At 45.6% G+C, this 23302-nt stretch overlaps 1 protein-coding gene across 1 annotated transcript in view; it reads right to left on the bottom strand.

Annotated features, from left to right (window-relative positions):
- Positions 1 to 23302, bottom strand: part of LOC143276251 (potassium channel subfamily T member 2-like) — a 288909-nt gene that overhangs the window by 113216 nt on the left and 152391 nt on the right. The window contains exons 4-5 of the mRNA XM_076580729.1: positions 11924 to 12032; positions 6658 to 6732 (exon numbers count right to left, since the gene is read on the bottom strand). Of these exons, the coding sequence (XP_076436844.1) occupies positions 6658 to 6732; positions 11924 to 12032 (184 nt within the window). The remainder of the gene's footprint in view (positions 1 to 6657; positions 6733 to 11923; positions 12033 to 23302) is intronic.

Genomic DNA, 23302 nt, shown 5'->3' on the forward strand with positions numbered 1-23302 from the left:
GGTGTCAGCGCAGGGGGAAGTAATACATTGTGGAGGTAGTGTCAGTGTAGTGCGGAGGTACTGTCAGTGTAGTGTCGAGGTGGTAGTATCAGGTGGTGTCAGCGTAGTGTGGAGGTAATGTAGTGTGGAGGTAGTGTCAGTGTGGTGTGGAGGTAGTGTCAGTGCAGTGTCGAGGTGGTAGTATCAAGTGGTGTCATTGTAGTGTTAGTGCCAGTGTAGTGTGGAGTTAGTGTCATTGTAGTGTGGAGGTAATGCAGTGTGCAGGTAGTGTCAGTGTAGTGTGGAGGTAGTGTCAGTGTAGAGTCAAGGTATCAGTATCAAGTGGTGTCAGCGTAGTGTGGAGTGGTGTCATCGCAGTGTGGAGGTGGTGTCAGCGCAGTGTGGAGGTGGTGTCAGTGTAGTGTGGAGGTAATGTCAGTGCAGTGTGGAGATGGTGTCAGTGTAGTGTGGAGGTAGTGTCAGTGTAGTGTCGAGGTGGTAGTATCAAGTGGTGTCAGCGTAGTGTGGGGTGGTGTCAGCGTAGTGTGCAGGTAGGGTCAAGTGGTGTCAGCGAAGTGTGGAGGTATGGTCAAGTGGTGTAAATGTAGTGTGGAGGAAGGGTCAAGAGATGTCTGTGTAGTGTGGAGGTGGTGACAGTGGAGTGTGATGGTGGTGTCAGTGTAGAGTGGAGGTGGTATTAGTGTAGTGTGGAGGTGGTGTCAGTGTAGTGTGGCGGTGGTGTCAGTGTAGTGTGGAGGTGGTAGTATCAAGTGGTGTCAGTGTAGTGTGGAGGTAGGGACAATAGTTGTTTTTGTAGTGTGAAGGTAGGGACAAGAGGTGTCTGTGTAGTGTGGAGGTTTTGTCAGTGTAGTGTGGTGTTTGTGTCAGTGTAGTGTGGAGGTGGTGTCAGTGTAGTGTGGAGGTAATGCAGTGTGGAGGTAGTGTCAGTATAGTGTTGTCAGGTCGTAGTATCAAGTGGTGTCACCGTATTGGGGAGGTAGGGTGAAGAGTTGTCTGTGTATTGTGGAGGTGGTGTTAGTGTAGTGTGGAGGTGGTAGTATGAACTGGTGTCAGCGTAGTGTGGAGTTGTGTCAGCATAGTGTCGAGGTAGGGTCAAGTGGTGTCAGTGTAGTGTGGAGGTGGTGTCAGTGTAGTGTGGAGGTAATGCAGTGTGGAGGTAGTGTCAGTGTAGTGTGGAGGTGTCAGTGTCAGTGTAGTGTGGAGGTAGTGCCAGTGTAGTGGTGACAGTGTAGTGTGGAGGTAGTGTCAGTGTAGTGTGGAGGTGGTGTTAGTGTAGTGTGGAGGTGGTAGTATGAACTGGTGTCAGCGTAGTGTGGAGTTGTGTGAGCATAGTGTCGAGGTCGGGTCAAGTGGTGTCAGTGTAGTGTGTAGGTGGTGTCAGTGTAGTGTGGAGGTAATGCAGTGCAGTGGTGACAGTGTAGTGTGGAGGTAGTGTCAGTGTAGTGTGGAGGTAGTGTCAGTGTAGTGTCAAGGTGGAAGTATCAAGTGGTTTCAGCGTAGTATGGAGTGGTGTCAGCATAGTGTGGTAGTGGTAGTGTCAGTGTAGTACGGAAGTAGTTTCAGTGTAGTGTGTTAGTGGTGTCAGCGTAGTGTGGTGGCGGTGGGGTCAATGTTGTGTGGAGGTAGTTTCAGTATAGTGTGGAGCTGGTGTCAGTGTAGGTTGGTGGTGGCGTCAGTGTAGTGTGGAGGTGGTGTCAGTGTAGTGTCGAGGTGGTAGTGTCCAGTGGTGTCAGTGCAGTGTGGAGGTAAGGTCAAGTGGTGTCAGTGAAGTGTGGCGGTGGTGTCAGTGTAGTGTCGAGGTGGTAGTATCAAGTGGTGTGAGCGTAGCGTGGAGATAATGCAGTGTGGTGGTAGCGTCAGTATAGTGTGGAGGTAGTTTCAGTGTAGTGTGGAGGTAGTGTCAGTTTAGTGTCGAAGTGGTAGTATCAAGTGGTGTCAGTGTAGTGTGGAGATAATGCAGTGTGGAGGTGGTGTCAGAGTAGTGTGGAGGTAGTGTCAGTTTAGTGTCGAGGTGGTAGTATCAAGTGGTGTCAGTGTAGTGTGAAGTGGTGTCAGCGTACTGTGGAGCTTGGATCAAGTGGTGTCAGCGCAGTGTGGAGGTAGGGTCAAGTGGTGTCAGTGTAGTGGTATCAGAGTGGTGTCAGTGTAATTGTGTCAGTGTAGTGTGGAGGTAATGCAGTGTGAAGGTAGTGTCAGTGTAGTGTGGAGGTAGTGTCAGTGTAGTGGCGAAGTGGTAGTATCAAGTGGTGTCATCGTAGTATGGAGGTAGGATCAAGTGGTGTCAGTGTAGTGTGGAGGTAGGGTCAAGTGGTGTCATTGTAGTGTGGAGGTGCTGTCAGCGTAGTGTGGAGGTGGTGTCAGTGTAGTGTGGAGGCGGTAGGATCAAGTGGTGTCAGTGTAGTGTGGAGGTGGTGTCAGTGTATTGTTGAGGTAATGCAGAGTAAAGGTAGTATCAGTGTAGTGTGGAGGTAGTGTCAGTGTAGTGTTGAGGTGGTAGTATCAAGTGGTGTCAGCGTAGTGTCGAGTGGTGTTAGCGTAGTGTGGAGGTAGTGTCAAGTAGTGTCAGTGTAGTGTGGAGGTAGGGCCAAGTGGTGTCAGTGTAGTGGTGTCAGAGTGGTGTCAGTGTAATTGTGTCAGTGTAGTGTGGAGGTAATGCAGTGTCAAGGTAGTGTCAGTGTAGTGTCGAGGTAGTGTCAGTGTAGTATCGAGGTGGTAGTATCAAGTGGTGTCAGCGTAGTGTGGAGGTAGGGTCAAGTGGTGTCAGTGTAGTGTGGAGGTGCTGTCAGTGTAGTGTGGAGGTGGTGTCAGTGTAGTGTTGAGGTGGTAGTATCAAGTGGTGTCAGTGTAGTGTGGAGGTAATGCAGAGTGGAGGTAGTGTCAGTGTAGTGTGGATGTAGTGTCAGTGTATTGTTGAGGTGGTAGTATCAAGCGGTGTCAGCGTAGTGTGGAGGTAATGCAGTGTGGAGGTAGTGTCAGTAAGTGTCAGTGTAGTGTCGAGGTGGTAGTATCAAGTGATTTGAGTGTAGTGTGCAGGTAATGCAATGTGGAGGTAGTGTGAGTTTAGTGTGGAGGTAGTGTCAAGTGGTGTCAGTGTAGTGTGGAGGTAATCTCAGAGTAGTGTGGAGGTGGTGTCAGTGTAGTATGGAGGTAGTGTCAGTGTAGTGTGGAGGTAATGCAGTGTGGAGGTAGTGTCAGTATAGTGTGGAGCTGGTGTCAGTGTAGTGTGGAGGTAGGGTCAAGTGATGTCAGCGTAGTGTGGAGGTAGGGTCAAGTGGTGTCATGTTTAGTGTGAAGGTGGTGTCAGTGTAGTGTGGAGGTAGTGTCAGTGTAGTTTCGAAATGGTAGTGTAGTGTGGAGGTGGTGTCAGTGTAGTGTCGAGGTGGTAGTTTCAAGTTGTGTCAGCGTTGTGTGAAGGTAATGCAGTGTGGAGGTAGTGTCAGTGTAGTGTCGACGTGGTAGAATCAAGTGGTGTCAGCGTAGTGTGGAGGTAGGGTCAAGTGGTGTCAGTGTAGTGTGGAGGTGGTGTCAGTGTAGTGTGGAGGTGGTTTGGAGGTGGTGTCAGAGTATTGTGGAGGTGGTGTCAGCGTAGTGTGGAGGTGGTGTCAGCATAATGTGGAGGTGGTGTCAGCGTAGTGTGGAGATGGTGTCAGCATAGTGTAGAGGTGGTGTCAGCGTAGTGTGGAGGTGGTGTCCAAGTAGTGTTGAGGGCGTGTCAGTGTATTGTGATGGTCTCCGCAGGTCTCCGCACTCAGCCCTTACAAGTCTCGCCTTAAAACCCACCACTTCACAAGACATCCTCCCTCCCCTACCTACACCTTGTCTTCAGTTTCTTCAGTTTTAGAGTTATGCTTGCGTCTGATTGACTGGTGTGAAAGCGCTTAGATTTGTCTCTTAACAAGATTCAGCGTGTTATATATATATATATATATATATATATATATATATATATATATATATATATATATATATATATATATATATATATATATATATATATATATATATATATATATATATATATATATAATCATTATTATTATTATATCATTATTATTATCATTATATTATCAGTATCATCATTATGGTGGTGGTGTCAGTGTAGTGTGGGGTAGGTGTCAGCGTAGTGTAGTGGTAGTGTCAGTGTAGTGGTGGTGTTAGTGTATTATGGTGGTGGTGTTAGCTTAGTGTGGTGGTGGTGGTGTCAGTGTATGGTGATGGTTGTGTCAGTGTAGTGTGGTGATGGTGTTAGTGTATTAAGGTGGTGGTGGTGTCAGCGTAGTGTGTTGGTGGTGTCAGTGTTGTGTTGGTAGTGTCAGTGTGGTGTGGTGGTGCTGTCAGCGTTGTGTGGTGGTTGTGTAAGTGTTGTGTGGTGATGTTGTGTGGTGGTGGTGGTATCAGTGTAGTGTGGTGGTGGTGTCAGTGTATTATGTTGGTGGTGGTGTCAGTGTAGAGTGTAGGTGGTGTCAGTGTACAACGGTAGTGGTGGTGTCAGTGTAGTGTGGTGGTGGTGGTGTCAGTGTAGTGTGGTGGTGGTGTCAGTGTAGTGTGGTGGTGGTGGTGTCAGTGTATTATGGTGGTGGTGGTGTCAGTGTAGTGAGGTTGTGGTGGTGTCAGTGTATTATGGTGGTGGTGGTGTCAGTGAAGTGTGTTGGTGTTGTCAGTGTATTACGGTGGTGGTGGTGTCAGTGTAGTGTGTTGGTGGTAGTGTCAGTGTAGTGTGTAGTTGGTGTCAGTGTATTGTGGTGGTGATGGTGTCAGTATAGTGTGGTGGTGGTGGTGTCAGTGTAGTGTGCTGGTGGTGTTAGTGTAGTGTGGTGGCGGTGGTGTCAGTGTATTATGGTGGTGGTGGTGTCAGTGTAGTGAGGTTGTGGTGGTGTCAGTGTATTATGGTTGTGGTGGTGTCAGTGAAGTGTGTTGGTGTTGTCAGTGTATTATGGTGGTGGTGGTGGTGGTGTCAGTGTAGTGTGGTGGTGTTGTCAGTGTAGTGTGGTGGTGGTGGTGTCAGTGTAGTGTGGTGGTGGTGTCAGTGTATTATGGTGGTGGTGGTGTCAGTGTAGTGTGGTGGTGGTGGTGTCAATGCAGTGAGGTGGCTGTATCAGCGTAGTTTAGTTTTGACGGTGGTGTTGGCGTTGGTGGTGGTGGTGGTGTGACCGTAATGTGGTGTGGTGTCAGCGTAGTGTGGTGTTGGCGGTGTCAGCGTAATTTAGTGGTGGTATTAGCATAGTGTTTCAGCGTAGTATGGTTTTGGTGTCAGCGTAGTGTTGTGTTGGCAGTCGTGTCAGCGTAGTGTGGTGTTGGTAGTCGTGTCAGCGTTGAATAAGGCGGCATGCGCGTAGTGTAGCGTTGTTGTGTCAGCGTATTCTGGTGTTGGTGGTGGTGTGAGTATAGTGTGGTGGCGGTGTGCGCGTAGTGTGGTGGTGCCAGCGTAGTGTGGTGTTGGTATAAGCGTAGTGTGGTGGCAGTGTCAGCATAGTGTAGTATGTGAGCGTAGAGTGGATGTGGTTTCAACGTAGTGTGGTGGTGGTGGTGTCAGCGTAGTGTGGTGGCAATGTCAGCGTAGTGTGATGGTGGTGTCAATGTAGTGTGATGGTGGTGTCAGCGTAGTGTGGCGTTGGTGGTGTGAGTGTAGTGTGGTGGCGGTGTCAGCGTAGTGTGGCGTTGGTGGTGTCAGCGTAGTGTGGTGGTGGTGTCAGCGTAGTGTGGTGGTGGTGGTGTCAGCGTAGTGTGGTGGTGGTAGTGTCAGCGTAATGTGGTGGTGTCAGCGTAGTGTGGTGGTCTTAGTACCACGGAGTGTGGTGGTAGTGGTTCATCTTGGATTGGACTAAAATGCAGCCTTGGAGAAGTTAACTCACTCAGTACGGCCAGTCCCCTCTTCTCCTCTACACAGACCCCTCGGATGTCCAGTGGGTGTCTCAATGACCCAACCTTTAGCTTCCGTCGTCAGAATTGTGGTATTCTTTGTCAACATTCACGTCTTCAGTATAAGAGCCTTCCGCTAGCAATATTTTGATGATGGTAATTGGGGTGAAACGCTGTCAACGTCGTCTCTTTCGCCGTTCGTATGGAAAGAGTTAAAGCAATCAAAGAAAGAAAGAATGGGAGGAAGAGAAAAATTAATGAAGGGAAAGAAAGAAACAAGTAAACAGACAATGGCGAAGTAAAATTTTGCGCCAGCTCGTCATCCAGTTAGCTTTGCTAGCAGGAGGACAAGGATAGGGTTTAAAGTTTTCTTTTCAAAAATCCAGTTTCAAATCCGTATGGCATTTGATATCATCTGGTGTGATTTAATGTAGCTGAGGTATCAGATCTTGTTGTAAACGTCATCGTTTGGACCACTGTAAGAAGGGAAGGAAATACATGGACTGCATCCTGACTCATGCGTCGTGATACAGCGTGTGTGACTGGAAGGAAAAATACTCTCAATGGCCAGCCTGTACAATACAAAAGAAGAAACCATCACCGAAGCGGCAATGTTGAAACTTTCGAAACACTGCAACTCTACAAGAAAACACTTGCACACAGATGGGCGATGAGGGACCAGCAGTGTAAGACAGGCACTCAGGCAGAAAAGACAGACGGACAGACAGATATGCCTCCCGTCCCCCCCCTCCCCCCCCCCCAACCCCCCCGACACACACACACAAAGAAAAGGCTTACGGTAAAAATAAAGGGCACTGTGGTGATGAGTTCAGTCAAGAATTCCAGACTGATGATCTGCTGCAGAATGTTGCCCTGTAACACACCACAATCACACTTCACACCGTGAACATCATCACACTTCACACTGTGAACATCATCACGAACATCATCACACTAAACACCGTGAACATCATCACATTTCACACCGTGAACATCATCACGAGTAGTGTGGTGAGTGGTGGTGATGTCAGAGTAGTGTGGTGGGTGGTGGTGATGTCAGAGTAGTGTGGTGGTGATGATGATGTCAGAGCAGTGTGGTGGGTGCTGGTGATGTCAGAGTAGTGTGGTGGGTGGTGGTGATGTCAGAGTAGTGTGGTGGTGGTGGTGATGTCAGAGTAGTGTGGTGGTGGTGGTGGTGTCAGAGTAGTGTGGTGGTGGTGGTGATGTCAGAGTAGTGTGGTGGTGATGGTGGTGTCAGAGTAGTGTGGTGGTGATGATGTCAGAGTAGTGTGGTGGTGGTGATGATGTCAGAGTAGTGTGGTGGTGGTGATGATGTCAGAGTAGTGTGGTGGTGGTGAATGAAGGAAAGAAAGAAACAGTAAACAGCATGGGAAGTAAATGGTGGCCAGTGTCATCCAGTTAGTTGTAGAGGGGACTAAGGATGGGTGTAAAGTTTTTTTGTCAAAAATCCAGTTTCAAATCGTGTGGCATTGATGCATTGGTGGTGATTTATGTAGTGGGTATGATTTGTTGTAGACGTCATCGTTGGACTGTAGAGGGAGGAATACTGGATGCATCCTGACTCATGCTCGTGATACAGCGTGTGTGACTGGAGGAAAATACTTCAAGTGGCCAGCCTGTACATACAAGGGAGAACCATCACCGAAGCGGCAATGTTGAAACTTTCGAACCTGCAACTCTACAAGATAAACTTGAAGATGGGCGATGAGGGACCAGCAGTGTAAGACGGCATCAGGCGAAGTCAGACGTGAAGACAGTATGCCTCCGTCCCCCCCCCCCCCCCCCCCCGCACACCACAAAGAAAGGCTACGGAAATAAGGCACGTGGTGAGAGTTCGGTGTCAGAGTAGTGTGGTGGTGATGATGTCAGAGTAGTGTGGTGGTGGTGATATCAGAGTAGTGTGGTGGTGGTGATGATGTCAGAGTAGTGTGGTGGTGGTGATGATGTCAGAGCAGTGTGGTGGTGATGGTGGTGGTGATGATGTCAGAGTAGTGTGGTGGTGGTGGTGTCAGAGTAGTGTGGTGGTGGTGGTGGTGGCAGAGTAGTGTGGTGGTGGTGGTGATGTCAGAGTAGTGTGGTGGTGGTGGTGATGTCAGAGTAGTGTGGTGGTGGTGATGATGTCAGAGTAGTGTGGTGGTGGTGATGATGTCAGAGCAGTGTGGTGGTGATGGTGGTGGTGATGATGTCAGAGTAGTGTGGTGGTGGTGATGATGTCAGAGCAGTGTGGTGGTGATGGTGGTGGTGATGATGTCAGAGTAGTGTGGTGGTGGTGGTGTCAGAGTAGTGTGGTGGTGGTGGTGGTGGCAGAGTAGTGTGGTGGTGGTGGTGATGTCAGAGTAGTGTGGTGGTGGTGGTGTCAGAGTAGTGTGGTGGTGGTGGTGATGTCAGAGTAGTGTGGTGGTGGTAGTGTCAGAGTAGTGTGGTGATGGTGGCGGTGTCAGTGTAGTGTGGTGATGGTGGCGATGTCAGAGTAGTGTGGTGATGGTGGTGGTGTCAGAGTAGTGTGGTGGTGATGATGATGTCAGAGTAGTGTGGTGGTGATGGTGATGTCAGAGTAGTGTGGTGATGGTGGTGATGTCAGAGTAGTGTGGTGGTGATGATGATGTCAGAGTAGTGTGGTGGTGATGGTGATGTCAGAGTAGTGTGGTGATGGTGGTGATGTCAGAGTAGTGTAGTGGTGGTGATGTCAGAGTAGTGTGGTGATAGTGGCGGTGTCAGTGTAGTGTGGTGATGGTGGCGATGTCAGAGTAGTGTGGTCGTGGTGATGTCAGAGTAGTGTGGTGGTGGTGGTGATATCAGAGTAGTGTGGTGATGGTGGTGATGTCAGAGTAGTGTGGTGGTGGTGATGTCAGAGTAGTGTGGTGGTGGTGATTTCAGAGCAGTGTGGTGGTGATGGTGGTGGTGGTGATGTCAGAGTAGTGTGGTGGTGGTGGTGTCAGAGTAGTGTGGTGGTGGTGGTGTCAGAGTAGTGTGGTGGTGGTGGTGGTGATATCAGAGTAGTGTGGTGGTGGTGGTGGTGGTGGTGTCAGAGTAGTGTGGTGGTGGTGGTGGTGATATCAGAGTGGTGTGGTGGTGGTGTCAGAGTCGTGTGGTGATGGTGGTGGTGTCAGAGTAGTGTGGTGGTCGTGGTGGTGTCAGGGTAGTGTGGTGGTGGTGATACCAGAGTAGTGTGGTGGTGGTGGTGTCAGAGTAGTGTGGTGGTGGTGGTGTCAGGGTAGTGTGGTGGTCGTGGTGGTGTCAGGGTAGTGTGGTGGTGGTGATACCAGAGTAGTGTGGTGGTGGTGGTGTCAGAGTAGTGTGGTGGTGGTGGTGGTGATATCAGAGTGGTGTGGTGGTGGTGGTGGTGTCAGAGTAGTGTGGTGGTGGTGGTGATATCAGAGTAGTGTGGTGGTGGTGATGTCAGAGTAGTGTGGTGGTGGTGGTGATATCAGAGTAGTGTGGTGGTGGTGGTGATGTCAGAGTAGTGTGATGGTGGTGATATCAGAGTAGTGTGGTGGTGGTGGTGTCAGAGTAGTGTGGTGGTGGTGGTGATATCAGAGTAGTGTGGTGATGGTGGTGATGTCAGAGTAGTGTGGTGGTGGTGATATCAGAGTAGTGTGGTGGTGGTGGTGTCAGAGTAGTGTGGTGGTGGTGGTGATGTCAGAGTAGTGTGGTGGTGGTGGTGATGTCAGAGTAGTGTGGTGGTGGTGGTGATGTCAGAGTAGTGTGGTGGTGGTGGTGATGTCAGAGTAGTGTGGTGGTGGTGGTGATATCAGAGTAGTGTGGTGGTGGTGATGTCAGAGTAGTGTGGTGGTGGTGGTGATGTCAGAGTAGTGTGATGGTGGTGATATTAGAGCAGTGTGGTGGTGGTGGTGGTGATATCAGAGCAGTGTGGTCGTGGTGGTGTCAGAGTAGTGTGGTGGTGGTGGTGGTGGTGATATCAGAGTAGTGTGGTGGTGGTGGTGGTGGTGATGTCAGAGTAGTGTGGTGGTGGTGGTGATGTTAGAGTAGTGTGATGGTGGTGATGTCAGAGTAGTGTGGTGGTGGTGATGTCAGAATAGTGTGGTGGCGGTGATGTCAGAGTAGTGTTGTGATGTCAGAGTAGTGTGGTGGTGGTGATGTCAGAGTAGTGTGGTGGTTGTAGTGTCAGCGTAGGCTCTGGTGTCTGTTCGATGAACGTGGAATGTGGAATAAATATAGCTCTGTGATTGTGGAATAAATATGTTAACTGAGTGTGGAATAAATATATAGTTGAGTCAGTGTGGAATCAACACATATATGAACAATGGGCAACCTTCAGAACATAGACGAACAGGACAGGACAGCGAGCCACATATTCACAGTACAAAATCAATAAATTAATAAATCTGAATCATAAAATGAAACCAAAATACGGCCAAAGCAGCGTTGAATAAGTAAAATCAATTGCACAACCTATTTTGCTTCTTCAAACAAGGCGGCAGCACAGAGTGCTGTTTAGCGCTGTGTAAGGCATAGACACGGAAGTCCTCTTCCCTACCTCTCATTCCCAGTCATCCATCACTGGGTCTGTGTGTGTTACATTCACTGTTTTTGTACAACTTTTGGTACATGTGGATATTTTCAGACATGGACGACTGAAGTAATTCGGTGAAACAGTACTTAACAACGTCTTCAATTACTATTACTCCAGTGAATTTTTTTCATATTCTTCATCCCCCGGACAACCACAAAAACCACAAGAGGCAAAGCCTTCGTGGCTCACGTGTGATTCCTGCAGCACAACAACAAAACCGAAATGCCAGTGGTGGTGTGGAGTTACCAGTACAAACCTATAACGATCCAGATCATATTGTTGGTTCAAGCTTTTGCAGTAAAATGAAAACGATGTTGCTCTTTTTGGTAAGTGCAGTGGAATTTTCATTCCAAGAAAGCTTATTGCCAATTATCACACCAAGATATTTCTATCACACCAAGATATACTCATACACAGAGTCGCATGTACTGTCCCAGGACAAAAAAGGTCGTCTTTTAATGTGTGCAAGCAAATGTTTTAATATATCTGTTGTCAGCCGCGTTACATGAATTCATTCATTCCTACAGCCAATCACGCACACAATCAAAGCATGTCATACAACTCATAAGACTGTGACACTAATCACCCCCACCTCCCCCAGCACCACCTGAACTTCACAAGCACGCGAGTGCATGGGTGCAAACATTTTGCGTGCATGTGGGACTGTGTGGCTGAGCACGGGCAAGCGTTTCGAATTGTTCAAAATATGTTTGTTATAGATTATTTGTTCGGCCAACATGTGTGCCTCATTTTGTGACCACATCTTTTCAGCAAGATCTTTTAAAATACATTGATGGCAACCTTTCAAAAGTGTGTTTGTTTGTTTGTTTGTTTGTTTACTTATTATATCTTTCATTTATTTATTCATTGTATGCAGGTATCAATAATGCTTCTTCGTTGATATATCCCACCCCTCTGCCTCTGCCTCTATCTGTCTCTCTGTCTGTCTGTCTGTCTCTGTGTCTGTCTCTGTCTCTGTGTCTTTCTCTCTCCCCCTCTCGGTGACGGCGCCTGGTGGGTAAAGGGAGGAGATTTTTCCGATCTCCCAGGTCACCTGCTGGTGCCTGAACCCCCTAGTGTATATTCGCACCCAGATGTTCAAATACGCACGTCAAAGATCATGTCAGTGTTGGGTGGGTTATGGAAACAAGAACATACCCAGCATGCACCCCCCCGAAAGCGGAGTATGGCTGCCTATACGACAGAGTAAATAAACAAAATGGTTACACGTAAAATGTTAATGTCTGTAGGAGTATATGTGCGTATGACTGAAACCTGACTGAACGACGAGCGCCCATAGGCAGCTGTCAGTCGGCTCTACCCAGGCCTGTTGTGCAAATTGACTCCGTGTTTGTAAAGCGCTTAGAGCTTGGTCTTCGACTCAGGATAGGCCCTATATAAGTATCAATATCATAATCATCTCTCTCTCTCTCTCTCTCTCTCTCTCTCTCTCTCTCTCTCTCTCTCCATTCAACCCAGCACAATGAAAGCAGTGAACCGAGCACTGACCTTGTAGCTGAGGTACTGGACCAGAATGTTCTCACACATGCTGATGATGGCCACACTGACCTGACAGATCCACACGCCCTCAGACCGCGTCACCCACAGGATGTTGTTCCTGCAGTGAGGCCAGCACCACTCAGCAATCAGATGAACAGTCATGCGGCTTTGAGGCACACAGTGTTATCTATCAATGTAGCAGTATATCTATGTATCTGTCTATGTATCTATCTATTCATTTACCTAAATATACATTCAGCGCCGTCTCATTGTCCAGTGTGGTCAAGCCATAAGGCAATACCACATAATATTATAACCCGGTGGTTACACTGAGAGACCATGTTTCCACACGCATTCTCGCAATCACTTCGATAGAAACCACACTTTATCGTAATATGTGAGAAAGCGTGTAAAATCTCCCTTTTTATCATCAATATCATTTCCTTTGTCATCGGAGTTAGTTTCTTGTGTTTTCCCAGCACAAATCTTAGAGAAAAATGAGAGAGAGAGAAAGGAGAGAGAAAGAGGGGGCGACCACAACGCCGATCATGATATTATGATGGTGTTCGCGAAGACATCGACTGTGAAAACTAAACTGACATCTGTTTATTGCATTTCACATGAGACGAATCACTGCAATGCACCGATCTTAAATTCAATATCGGAATCAATAGCAAACAACAAAATGATTGCGATGCAACTCAAAGAGAATACAGACTTGACCCTAACATTTCCAAGCGGATGTTGAAAATAACAGCGAAATGAAACAACCTTGTTTTACAATGCCATACCCTCACGTAGTGCGCGTGAAAACGGTATCAAATTAAGTTTTGATGTTTGTCGTGATACAACCTTTTCTGTTACATTTATTTAGAAATATTCCTCTCCATTTCAATTTTCTTCATGTGAAGTGAGGGGCTGGGTACTGTACATTCTGCTGTTGGTTTGAGATTGCAAATTGTTCCATGTGCGTCATGTATCAATGTCTGTGTGCATTTGTGTATTTTAGTTGTTTTTATTTCAATCATTTGCCGTCTACTACATACTATATATGTACTTATTTGTTCTTTTGTTTCATTATTTCATTTCATTTCATTTTCATGTTAATATTTTACACACACCTAGAAAAATCTCTAGAAACTCACACAAACCTAGGATTAGCTCTGAAGTCCCGAGCAACGGGTTGGGTTTTTATGCTGCTTTTTTTCATATATATTTTCTAAAAATACAGCAGACGTTGAAAGATTTCTCCGCGCGCTCCGTCACCTCTTTGAAATTTAAACTTCATTTTACGCTTGTTCATATGTTCATCTGTTTTCGTTATCATCCAGTCGCATGCAACGTCTCACTGAAGTTAGCTTCTCGATTTCAGAGAAAACACTCAGAGCATGAAAATACAATCAGTTAAATAAAAAGAATGTAAAAGAATGAAACCAACAAAACAAAACACAGACAAACGGAAACACACACACACACACACACACACACACACACACACACACACACACTGATGGAACAGTTAACCGGAAACAAGTCGTCCCCATCCTTGTTGAATTGAACACCGACAGATAACCAGACTACAATAATGAGGATTCGTCAATAAAGAGAAGATAAAACCGAAATAATTAAATAATACTCTGACGTAAAACTGAAAAAAGGACAAAGAAATGAATTCATTCCATTTATGTTTAATCCTTTAAGTTACCAGTTAATATTGGAAGCCTCTGCTGGGTCATCCTTGCCGTTACGTTGCAGGGTCTTGTTGTTGCACTTCGTGTCCTCATCACTGTAACAGCCCAGCAGTAACGTCAATGCTGTGTATGTGTGTGTGTGTGTGTGTGTGTGTGTGTGTCTGTGTGTCTGTGTATGCGTGCGTGTGTGTGTGTGTGTGTGTGTGTGTGTATGCGTGCGTGCGCGCGTGAGTGTGTATGTGTGTGTGTGTGCGTGCGTGAGTGTGTGTGTGTGCGTGTGAGCACGCGCGCGCGCGTGTGTGTATATATGCGTGAGCATATGTGTGTGTGTGTGTGTGTCTGTGTGTGTGTGCGTGTACGTGTGTGTGCAAGCGTGTGCGTGCATGTGTGTGTGTGTGTGTGTGTGTGTGTGTGTGTGTGTGTGTGTGTGTAGCGGTGTGTGTGTGTGTGTGTGTGTGATATGTTTCTTCTTGCCAGATAAATATAAAGAGAATATTCACAACAAAATTTCCTATATATTTATTCACAATCTATCAGCTGTGTTATCATTGGAAGTAGAATACTGGTAACATCGATGACAACTTTGGCTACCAGAATTAAGAAACAGATATGTGTACATAAAGAAAAGGAACATGACAGGCCAGCTACACTGGCTGAGAAACAACTTGACCAAATTTAAAATATTTGGAATGAAAAAAATCGCATGGATACATTTGTTAACATATTGACAAAAATAACTCATCGTCCACCAGAAAATACATTCTTATCCCCAACGTCGCGCACTCTGCATACACTGAATTGTGGAGACCATGACGTACTGTGAAATGCAAACAGAGAGATTAGAACACGGTTGGCTGATCTTCCAGTTCAGATGACCAGATTTGGGGAGAGTCAGTTTACAGCCCATCAGTGTGGTTGTCTTAACTTGACAGTCTCCTGGTACCATTCACTCAGTTCTCTGTTCCCATTCCTCCCATTCCCCACAACTACCATTAGCAATGTGCAATCAACCATTCATTTTCTTTCTTTTTCCATGCGCATGAATATTCCACGGTATTCCAACATCAGTTCTCCACCTGAAACAACGATAAAATACGCATGCAAAATTCAACTTCGTATGTATGAACACGGGTATGAGTCTTTCTTCCCAGCATATTGTTCGATTCTGTTTACAATGCCTCTTTCTAAGCATGCATATTTTACTGGACAGTTTCTCATATTCTAAGCTAAGTCAGCATTAACTCGGATCGAATCAAAATATTATTCATAGAGCGTATGTCATATAATTGTTATGAAACAAACCATGCAAAATGCACGTGCGCAAATTAATAAAGCTATTAATTGCAATACAAACCAAACTGTACCAAACTACAAGCGATTAAGCCCAACCCCGCAAAACATGCAAACACAAGACACTAAACTTTAAATAAATGAATATTTACAATGCAAATCTTATCAAATATCTCAGCTACTATCAGCCGAAGTGCCCAGTTCGTGATCTTGTCATTAAAGTAAATTCCAGACGAATCAAACACACACACAGACACAGACACAGACACACACACACACACACACACACACACACACACACACACACACACACACACGCACACATGTGAGTTGGGCCAACAGGAAAGTCCGATCTGGAGAAGTATGGGCAGAACTAACACGCCGCGTGAAAGAAAATGATACGGAGGCCAAATCGAGGCTAGCCCAGAATTAACCGGGTGAAAAATCCAGGGGGTAAGGGGTGTTGAGTAGAGTGCAGTTTGACGTTGTAACACCGATTTTACAATGACCGTGCCATCCGTCGACCCCCATCAGGGCCGACGCGAAAAACGTGTTATTGGGGGGAAACCAAAAGTATCTATGAAAGATACCATTTATTTTAATTTCGCATTTACCACCTGGAACACTCAAGCAGGATGGAAACGGAAAGAATCACCCCCATCAGATGGGCCGATACTCACGGTACATTTTCGGCCGAAGTTAAATGGAGTAACAACGGACAAGTGCAGACAAAAGAAGGGAATGTCCTGTGCTGTTGTGGAGAAGAGGAGTATCTTTTTTTATCAACAAGAACATAAAGAACGCGTTACAGGGATCCTGGCCAGTTTCCAACAGGATCATGATCATGATCACCCACATCGGTATATTCTGATCTTGGGGCATATAGTTGCACAATCGTGATGTTGAATTGCTTAGATCAGAATATACCGAACATCGAATTAAAAACAAACAAACAAACGAAGACAAAGCAACAACAACAAAAAACTCACCCAGCTTAAACCAGTGTCATATCCCAGATTGTCCCCCACTCGGAAACGTCCCCGGTGGACAATTTGACCGCTGGAAATGTCCCCTGGGGACTTTCTCGCCGTTAACAATGTCCCCTGCGGACATTTTCAGCGGCCAAAATGTCCCTATTCTTGGCATTTATATATAAATCATTTATTTAAACACACACACACACACACACACACACACACACACACACACACACACACATATGTATATATATAAAGAGAAAAAAGAAAAAAAGAAAACAAACACATCAATCTGTCAACTATTCCACATTTTCGGAACGATCACGTTCCTCCCTCAAGGGATAAGTTGTATATATATATATATATATATATATATATATATATATATATATATATATATATATATATATACAGACAGAGAGAGGCTAGACAGGCATGCGTGTATATGGGGCAGTGACTTGAAAACATTGAAATAACAATTTGAAAACAAAGAAAGAACATTCCACGGAAATAGGAGAAACAAATGAATAATAGAATTATTGCCATGTGGGATCATTGCTCCCTCAGACTAAATGTTTCAGAACAGCAGCTTTTTGACTATTGCTTCGTCGGTCCATTGCTACTGCAGACCATTGCCTCGTCGGTCTATAGAAACGTCAGAGAAATGACGTCATAATATTGACACTCGAACGACTGACACGTCGGATTATCGGACTGCAGCCGAAGGGTGCACTGCCATTTACCGCGTCACTTGATGTACCTATATTTTCAACGAATTCTTGACAATCTCGACTTTTTTCTTTGTTCTGCACCCTTGAGTGTTCTTTCGTAAATACCTTTTTTTCAAGTATGAAACCACATTGACATACAGTTCATCACCCCCGCTGAAATTTTTTAGGGGGGCCGGGGGTGGGGGTGGGCATTTCAGAACGAGGCTGAAACGCAAGAAGGGGGACATTTTGGCCGCTGGAAATATCCGCAGGGGATATTATAAACGGTGAGAAAGTTCCCGTGGGACATTTCCAGCGGTCAAATTATCCCCCGGGAACGTTTCCGGGGTATGGAACAATCGGGATAGTACACCGGTCATCAGCAAGGCTGACAAGAAAGACATCCTCATCGTTCAGGGTGACAGGAATGCTAAAGTTTGTATTGATCCCTAAGATATTGGGGCGGGGCGTGGGGGTTGGGGGGGGGGATGTATATGGCCCCTGCTGCAATGACAATAACAATGAGAGGGGAATACGCCTGCTAGAATTCAATACTGACAAACTGAAAGATGCGGACATCGCTGAACAATATCAAACGGTCGCAGGAGGAATGTTTTGTAACAGGAAAATACGTCATAAAAAGGTGGACTGAATAATGCTCTAAACTCTATATCTCCATGAGGAGTTTTAAAAAGCAGTGGCACTGCTGCATGCATTGACAACATTCCTGTAGAACTCTTGAAAGGTAGTGGAGAAACTGCACCAAAATCTACAATACAAGCCAGTGGTCCACGCCATGGAACCGATCCCTCATCGTCACCCTCCCAAAGAAAGGAAAGTTCCATCACTGGCAGAACTACCACACCATCAGTTTGATCACCACTGCCAAACATTCCTATAACAGGATAAAGCATGCTTATCTATTTATAAACATTCACAGCCAGCATAAGTATTCCATTGTATGTCCATTTTTCTCTGATTCACAAAATACCACCCTTTTCTAAGTACAATTATGTTACACTATAACATGTCGACCTTCAAGAAATTCTTGTGAACATAAATGATCGTTAAACTGATTAGAACAGTCCTCATCGTGGGAGAGAGAGAGAGAGAGAGAGAGAGAGAGAGAGAGAGAGAGAGAGAGAGAGAGAGAGAGAGAGAGAGGAAGAAAGAGAGAGCGATTAGAACAGTCCTCATTGTGGGAGAGAGACAGAGACAGACAGACAGACAGACAGACAGACGCAGAGAGAGAGAGAGAGAGAGAGAGAGAGAGATTCAAGAAGCAAACCAACTCAATGACACGCTGGAAACAAAGAAAGCGATCATCATCCCAGACACAGGTTTTCCAAAGGAAAAGAACAGTAACTAGGCAGCAATGGCCAAAGAAAAGAAACTGAAACAGAATGAATGAGATTAGTGAGAAGATCAAAGTAATTCCTATCATGGTAAAAGAAGTAAATGACCAAACAAACATGCACCCATTTCGAAGAATCTGTCTGCCGTGCTCAACGTAAGCAGAGGCGTCATGGTGCCAGTATAGCACTCATCTTCTGTCCTGCGCGCTAATTATCCCAGTTTTACATTCCTTGGAACTCAACGTGATAGAATACAAAGTGAGGATATTCTTTTTTTATGGCCTTACCTGGAATGAATCGTTTGTTGTTGTTTTCAGTCCGTCATTGCACCGTGTTGTGTTGCACTGTAATGGCCCACAGTGTGCTGCAATTTTCTAACTTACTGTATTGTGCTGTACTGTCCTGGGCTGTGCATTGCTGGGCTGAATTTGAGTGTGTTGTGTAGTTAGTGCAGTGCAGTGCAGTGTAGTATAGTGTAGCGTAGTGTCACAGTAGTGTAGTGTAGTAGTGTAGTGTAGTGTAGTGTAGTGCAGTTCATGTAACGTAGTGTGGTGAAGTGTCGTTGGCAGCAGCAGCGGCCTAACACCAACAGAAGTAAAACAAAGAATGGACAATCGTTAATGTCAGCATACTGGCACCAAACACGCCGTCACTAGTGTTGCGCACGACATAAGCACACACGTCAGCTAACTGTGAAGCTAGACCCCCGGCCTACAGTCCCGACAGAGGAATGAACGACATGCCACAGCTACCGGAATACATGCGGCAAGCATCTACACAGCAAACAGAGAAGCCCGTGTCTGCAGGCAATGTACATAAACAACTCAGATACTCGCCAGAACACTGGTGCTGCTGCGGCGGCTGCTATTGCGGTGTTTTGTTCGCAGATGTTTTGAGTTGTCCTTCAGAAAGAAACTCAAACAGTTGGATCCTGTGAATCTTAACAATGAAGATGTCTGAATAGTGTGGTAATCACGGAGGTGAAGCAGTATCATGTGGTAATCATGGGGATGAAGCTGTATCGTGTGGTAATTATGGGGATGAAGCTGTACCGTGTGGTAATAAAGGGAATGAAGCTGTATCATGTGGTAACGATGGGGATGAAGCTGTATCATGTGGTAATGATGGGGATGAAGATCTATCGTGTGGTAATCATGCGGATGAAGCTGTATCATCATGTGGCAATCATAGGGATGAAACTGTATCCTGTGGTAATCATGGGGATGAAGCTGTATCCTGTGGTAATCATGAGGATGAAGCTGTATCATCTGGTAATCATGAGGATGAAGCTGTCTGAATCATCCGGTAATCAAGGCAATGAAGCTGTATCATGTGGTAATCAAGGGGATGAAGCTGTCTGTATCGTGTGGAAATCATGGGGATGAATCTGTATTGTCTGGTAATCAGGGGGATGAAGCTGTATCATGTGGTGATCATGCGGATGAAGCTGTATCATGTGGTAATCATAGGGATGAATCTGTGTTGTGTGGTGATCATGGGGATGAAGCTGTATCATGTGGCAATCATGGGGAGGAAGCTGTATCATGTGGTAATCATGGGGATGAAGCTGTATCATGTGGTAATCATGGGGATGAAGCTGTATCATGTGGCAATCATGGGGAGGAAGCTGTATCATGTGGTAATCATGGGAATGAAGCTGCATCATCTGGTAATCATGGGGATGAAGCTGTATTCTGTGCTGATCATAGGGATGTAACTGTATCATGTGGTAATCATGGAGATGAAGCTGTAATCTGTGGTGATCATGGGGATGAAGCTGTATCATGTGGTAACCATGGGGATGAAGCTGTCTGAATCATGTGGTAATCTAGGTAATATAGCTGTATCATGTGGTAATCATGGGGATGAAGTTGTATCATGTGGAAATCGTGGGGATGAAGCTGTCTCAAGTAGTAATAATTGGGATGAAGCTGTATCATGTGGAAATCATGGGGATGAAGCTGTATTGTGTCGCGATCATGGGGATGAAGCTGTATCATGCGGCAATCATGGGGATGAAGCTGTATCGTGTGGAAAGCATGGGGATGAAGGTGTATCATGTGGTAATCATGGGATGAAGCTGTATCATGTGGTAATCATGGGGATGAAGCTGTATTGTGTGGTGATCATGGGGATGAAGCTGTATTGTGTGGTGATCATGGGGATGAAGCTATATCATGTAGTAATCAAGGGAATGAAGCTGTATCATGTGGTGATCATGGGGATGAAGCTGTATTGTGTGGTGATCATGGGGATGAAGCTATATCATGTAGTAATCATGGGAACAAAGCTGTATCATGTGGTAATCATGGGGATGAAGTGCTATCATGTGGTTATCATGGGGAAAAAGCTATATTGTGTGGTGATTATTGGGGATGAAGCTGTATCATGCGGTAATCATGGGAATGAAGCTGTATTGTGTGGTAATCATGGGGATGAAGCTGTATTGTGTGGTGATCATGGGGATGAAGCTGTATTGTGTGGTGATCATGGAGATGAAGCTGTATTGTGTGGTGATCATGGGGATGAAGCTGTATTGTGTGGTGATCATGGGGATGAAGCTGTATTGTGTGGTGATCATGGAGATGAAGCTGTATTGTGTGGTGATCATGGGGATGAAGCTGTATTGTGTGGTGATCATGGGGATGAAGCTATATCATGTAGTAATCATGGGAATGAAGCTGTATCATGTGGTGATCATGGGGATGAAGCTGTATCGTGTGGTGATCATGGGGATGAAGCTATATCATGTAGTAATCATGGGAATGAAGCTGTATCATGTGGTAATCATGGAGATGAAGCTGTATCGTGTGGTGATCATGGGGATGAAGCTGTATTGTGTGGTAATGATGGGGCTGAAGCTGTATCATATCGTGATCATGAGAATGAAGCTGTATTGTGTGGCAATCATGGGAATGAAACGCTATCATGTGGTGATCATGAGAATGAAGCTGTATTGTGTGGTGATCATTGGGATGAAGCTGTATTGTGTGGTGATCATGGGAATGAAGCTGTATCATGTGGTGATCATGGGGGTGAAGCTGTATTGTGTGGTGATCATGGGGATGAAGCTATATCATGTGGTAATCATGGGAATGAAGCTGTATCATGTGGTAATCATGGGGATGAAGCTGTATTGTGTGGTGATCATGGGGATGAAGCTGTATCATGTGGTAATCATGGGAATGAAGCTGTATCATGTGGTAATCATGGGGATGAAGCTGTATTGTGTGGTGATCATGGGGATGAAGTGCTATCATGTGGTTATCATGGGGATAAAGCTATATTGTGTGGTGATTATTGGGGATGAAGCTATATCATGCGGTAATCATGGGGATGAAGCTGTATTGTGTGGTGATCATGGAGATGAAGCTGTATTGTGTGGTGATCATGGGGATGAAGCTGTATTGTGTGGTGATCATGGGGATGAAGCTGTACCGTGTGGTGATCATGGGGATGAAGCTGTATTGTGTGGTAATGATGGGGCTGAAGCTGTATCATATCGTGATCATGAGAATGAAGCTGTATTGTGTGGCAATCATGGGAATGAAACGCTATCATGTGGTAATCATGGGAATGAAGCTGTATTGTATGGTGATCATGGGGATGAAGCTGTATTGTGTGGTGATCATGGGAATGAAGCTGTATCATGTGGTGATCATGGGGGAGAAGCTGTATTGTGTGGTGATCATGGGGATGAAGCTATATCATGTGGTAATCATGGGAATGAAGCTGTATCATGTGGTAATCATGGGGATGAAGCTGTATTGTGTGGTGATCATGGGGATGAAGTGCTATCATGTGGTTATCACGGGGATGAAGCTATATTTCGTGGTGATCATGGGGATGAAGCTGTATCGTGTGGTGATCATGGGGATGAAGCTGTATCATGTGCTAATCATGGGGATGAAGCTGCGTCATGTGGTAATCATGGAGATGAAGCTGTATCATGTGGTGATCATGGGGATGAAGCTGTATCATGTGGTAATCATGGAGATGAAGCTGCCTGTATCATGTGCTAATCATGGGGATGAAGCTGTATCGTGTGGTGATCATGGGGATGAAGCTGTATCATGTGGTGATCATGAGAATGAAGCTGTATTGCTTGGCAATCATGGGAGTGAAGCTGTATTGTGTGGCAATCATGGGAATGAAACGCTATCATCTGGTAATCATGGAGATGAAGATGTATTTCGTGGTGATCAACGGGATGAAACTGTATCATGTGGTAATCATGGGGCTGAAGCTGTATTGTGAGCCGATCATGAATGAAGCTGCACTATGTGGTATTCACGGGGATGAAGCTATATTTCGTGGTGATCATGGGCTGAAGCTGTATCATGTGGTAATCATGGGAATGAAGCTGTATCGTGTGGTAATCATGGGGATGAAGCTGTCTGAATCATCTGGTAATGAAGGTTATGAAGCTGTATCATGTGGTAACCATGGGGATGAAGCTGTATCATGTGGTAATCATGGGGATGAAGCTGTATCATGTGGTAATCATGGGAATGAAGCTGTATTGTGTGGTGATCATGGGGATGAAGCTGTATCATGTGGTAATCATGGAGATGAAGCTGTATCATGTGGTAGTCATGGGGATGACGCTGTATCGTGTGGTGATCATGGGGATGAAGCTGTATTGTGTGGCATTCATGGGAATAAAGCTGTAGAATGTGGTGATCATGCGGATGAAGCTGTACTGTGTGGTGATCATGGGTCTGAAGCTGTATCATGTGGTAATGATGCGGATGAAGCAGTATCATGTGGTTATCACGGAGAGGAAGCTGTCTCATTCAAATGGTAATCATAGGAATGAAGCTGTATCATGTGGTAATCATAGAGATGAAGCTGTCTGTGTCATGTGGTAATCATGGGGATGAAGGTGTATCATGTGGTAATCATGGGGATGAAGCTGTATTGTGTGGTAATCATGGGAATGAAGTTGTATCATGTGGTAATCATGTCGATGAAGCTGTATTGTGTGGTAATCATGGAGATGAAGATGTATCATGTGGTAATCATGGGGATGATGCTGTATCATGTGGTAATCATGGGGCTAAAGCTGCATCGTGTGGTAATCATTGGGATGAAGCTTTCTGTATCGTGTGGTAATCATGGGGATGATGCTGTGTCGTGTGGTAATCATGGGGATGAAGCTGGATTGTTTGGTGATATTGGGGATGAAGCTATATCATGTTGTATTTATGGGGATGAAGCTGTCTGTATCGTGTGGTAATCATAGGGATGAAACTGTATTATGTGGTATATATGGGGATGAAGCTGTATTATGTGCTAATGAAGGGGATGAAGCTGTATAGTGTGGTGATCATGGGGATGAAGCTGTATCATGTTGTAATCATGG

This window comes from Babylonia areolata, chromosome 31 (genome assembly GCF_041734735.1).
Source record: "Babylonia areolata isolate BAREFJ2019XMU chromosome 31, ASM4173473v1, whole genome shotgun sequence".
In the NCBI taxonomy this organism is placed as follows: Eukaryota; Metazoa; Mollusca; class Gastropoda; order Neogastropoda; family Buccinidae; genus Babylonia; species Babylonia areolata.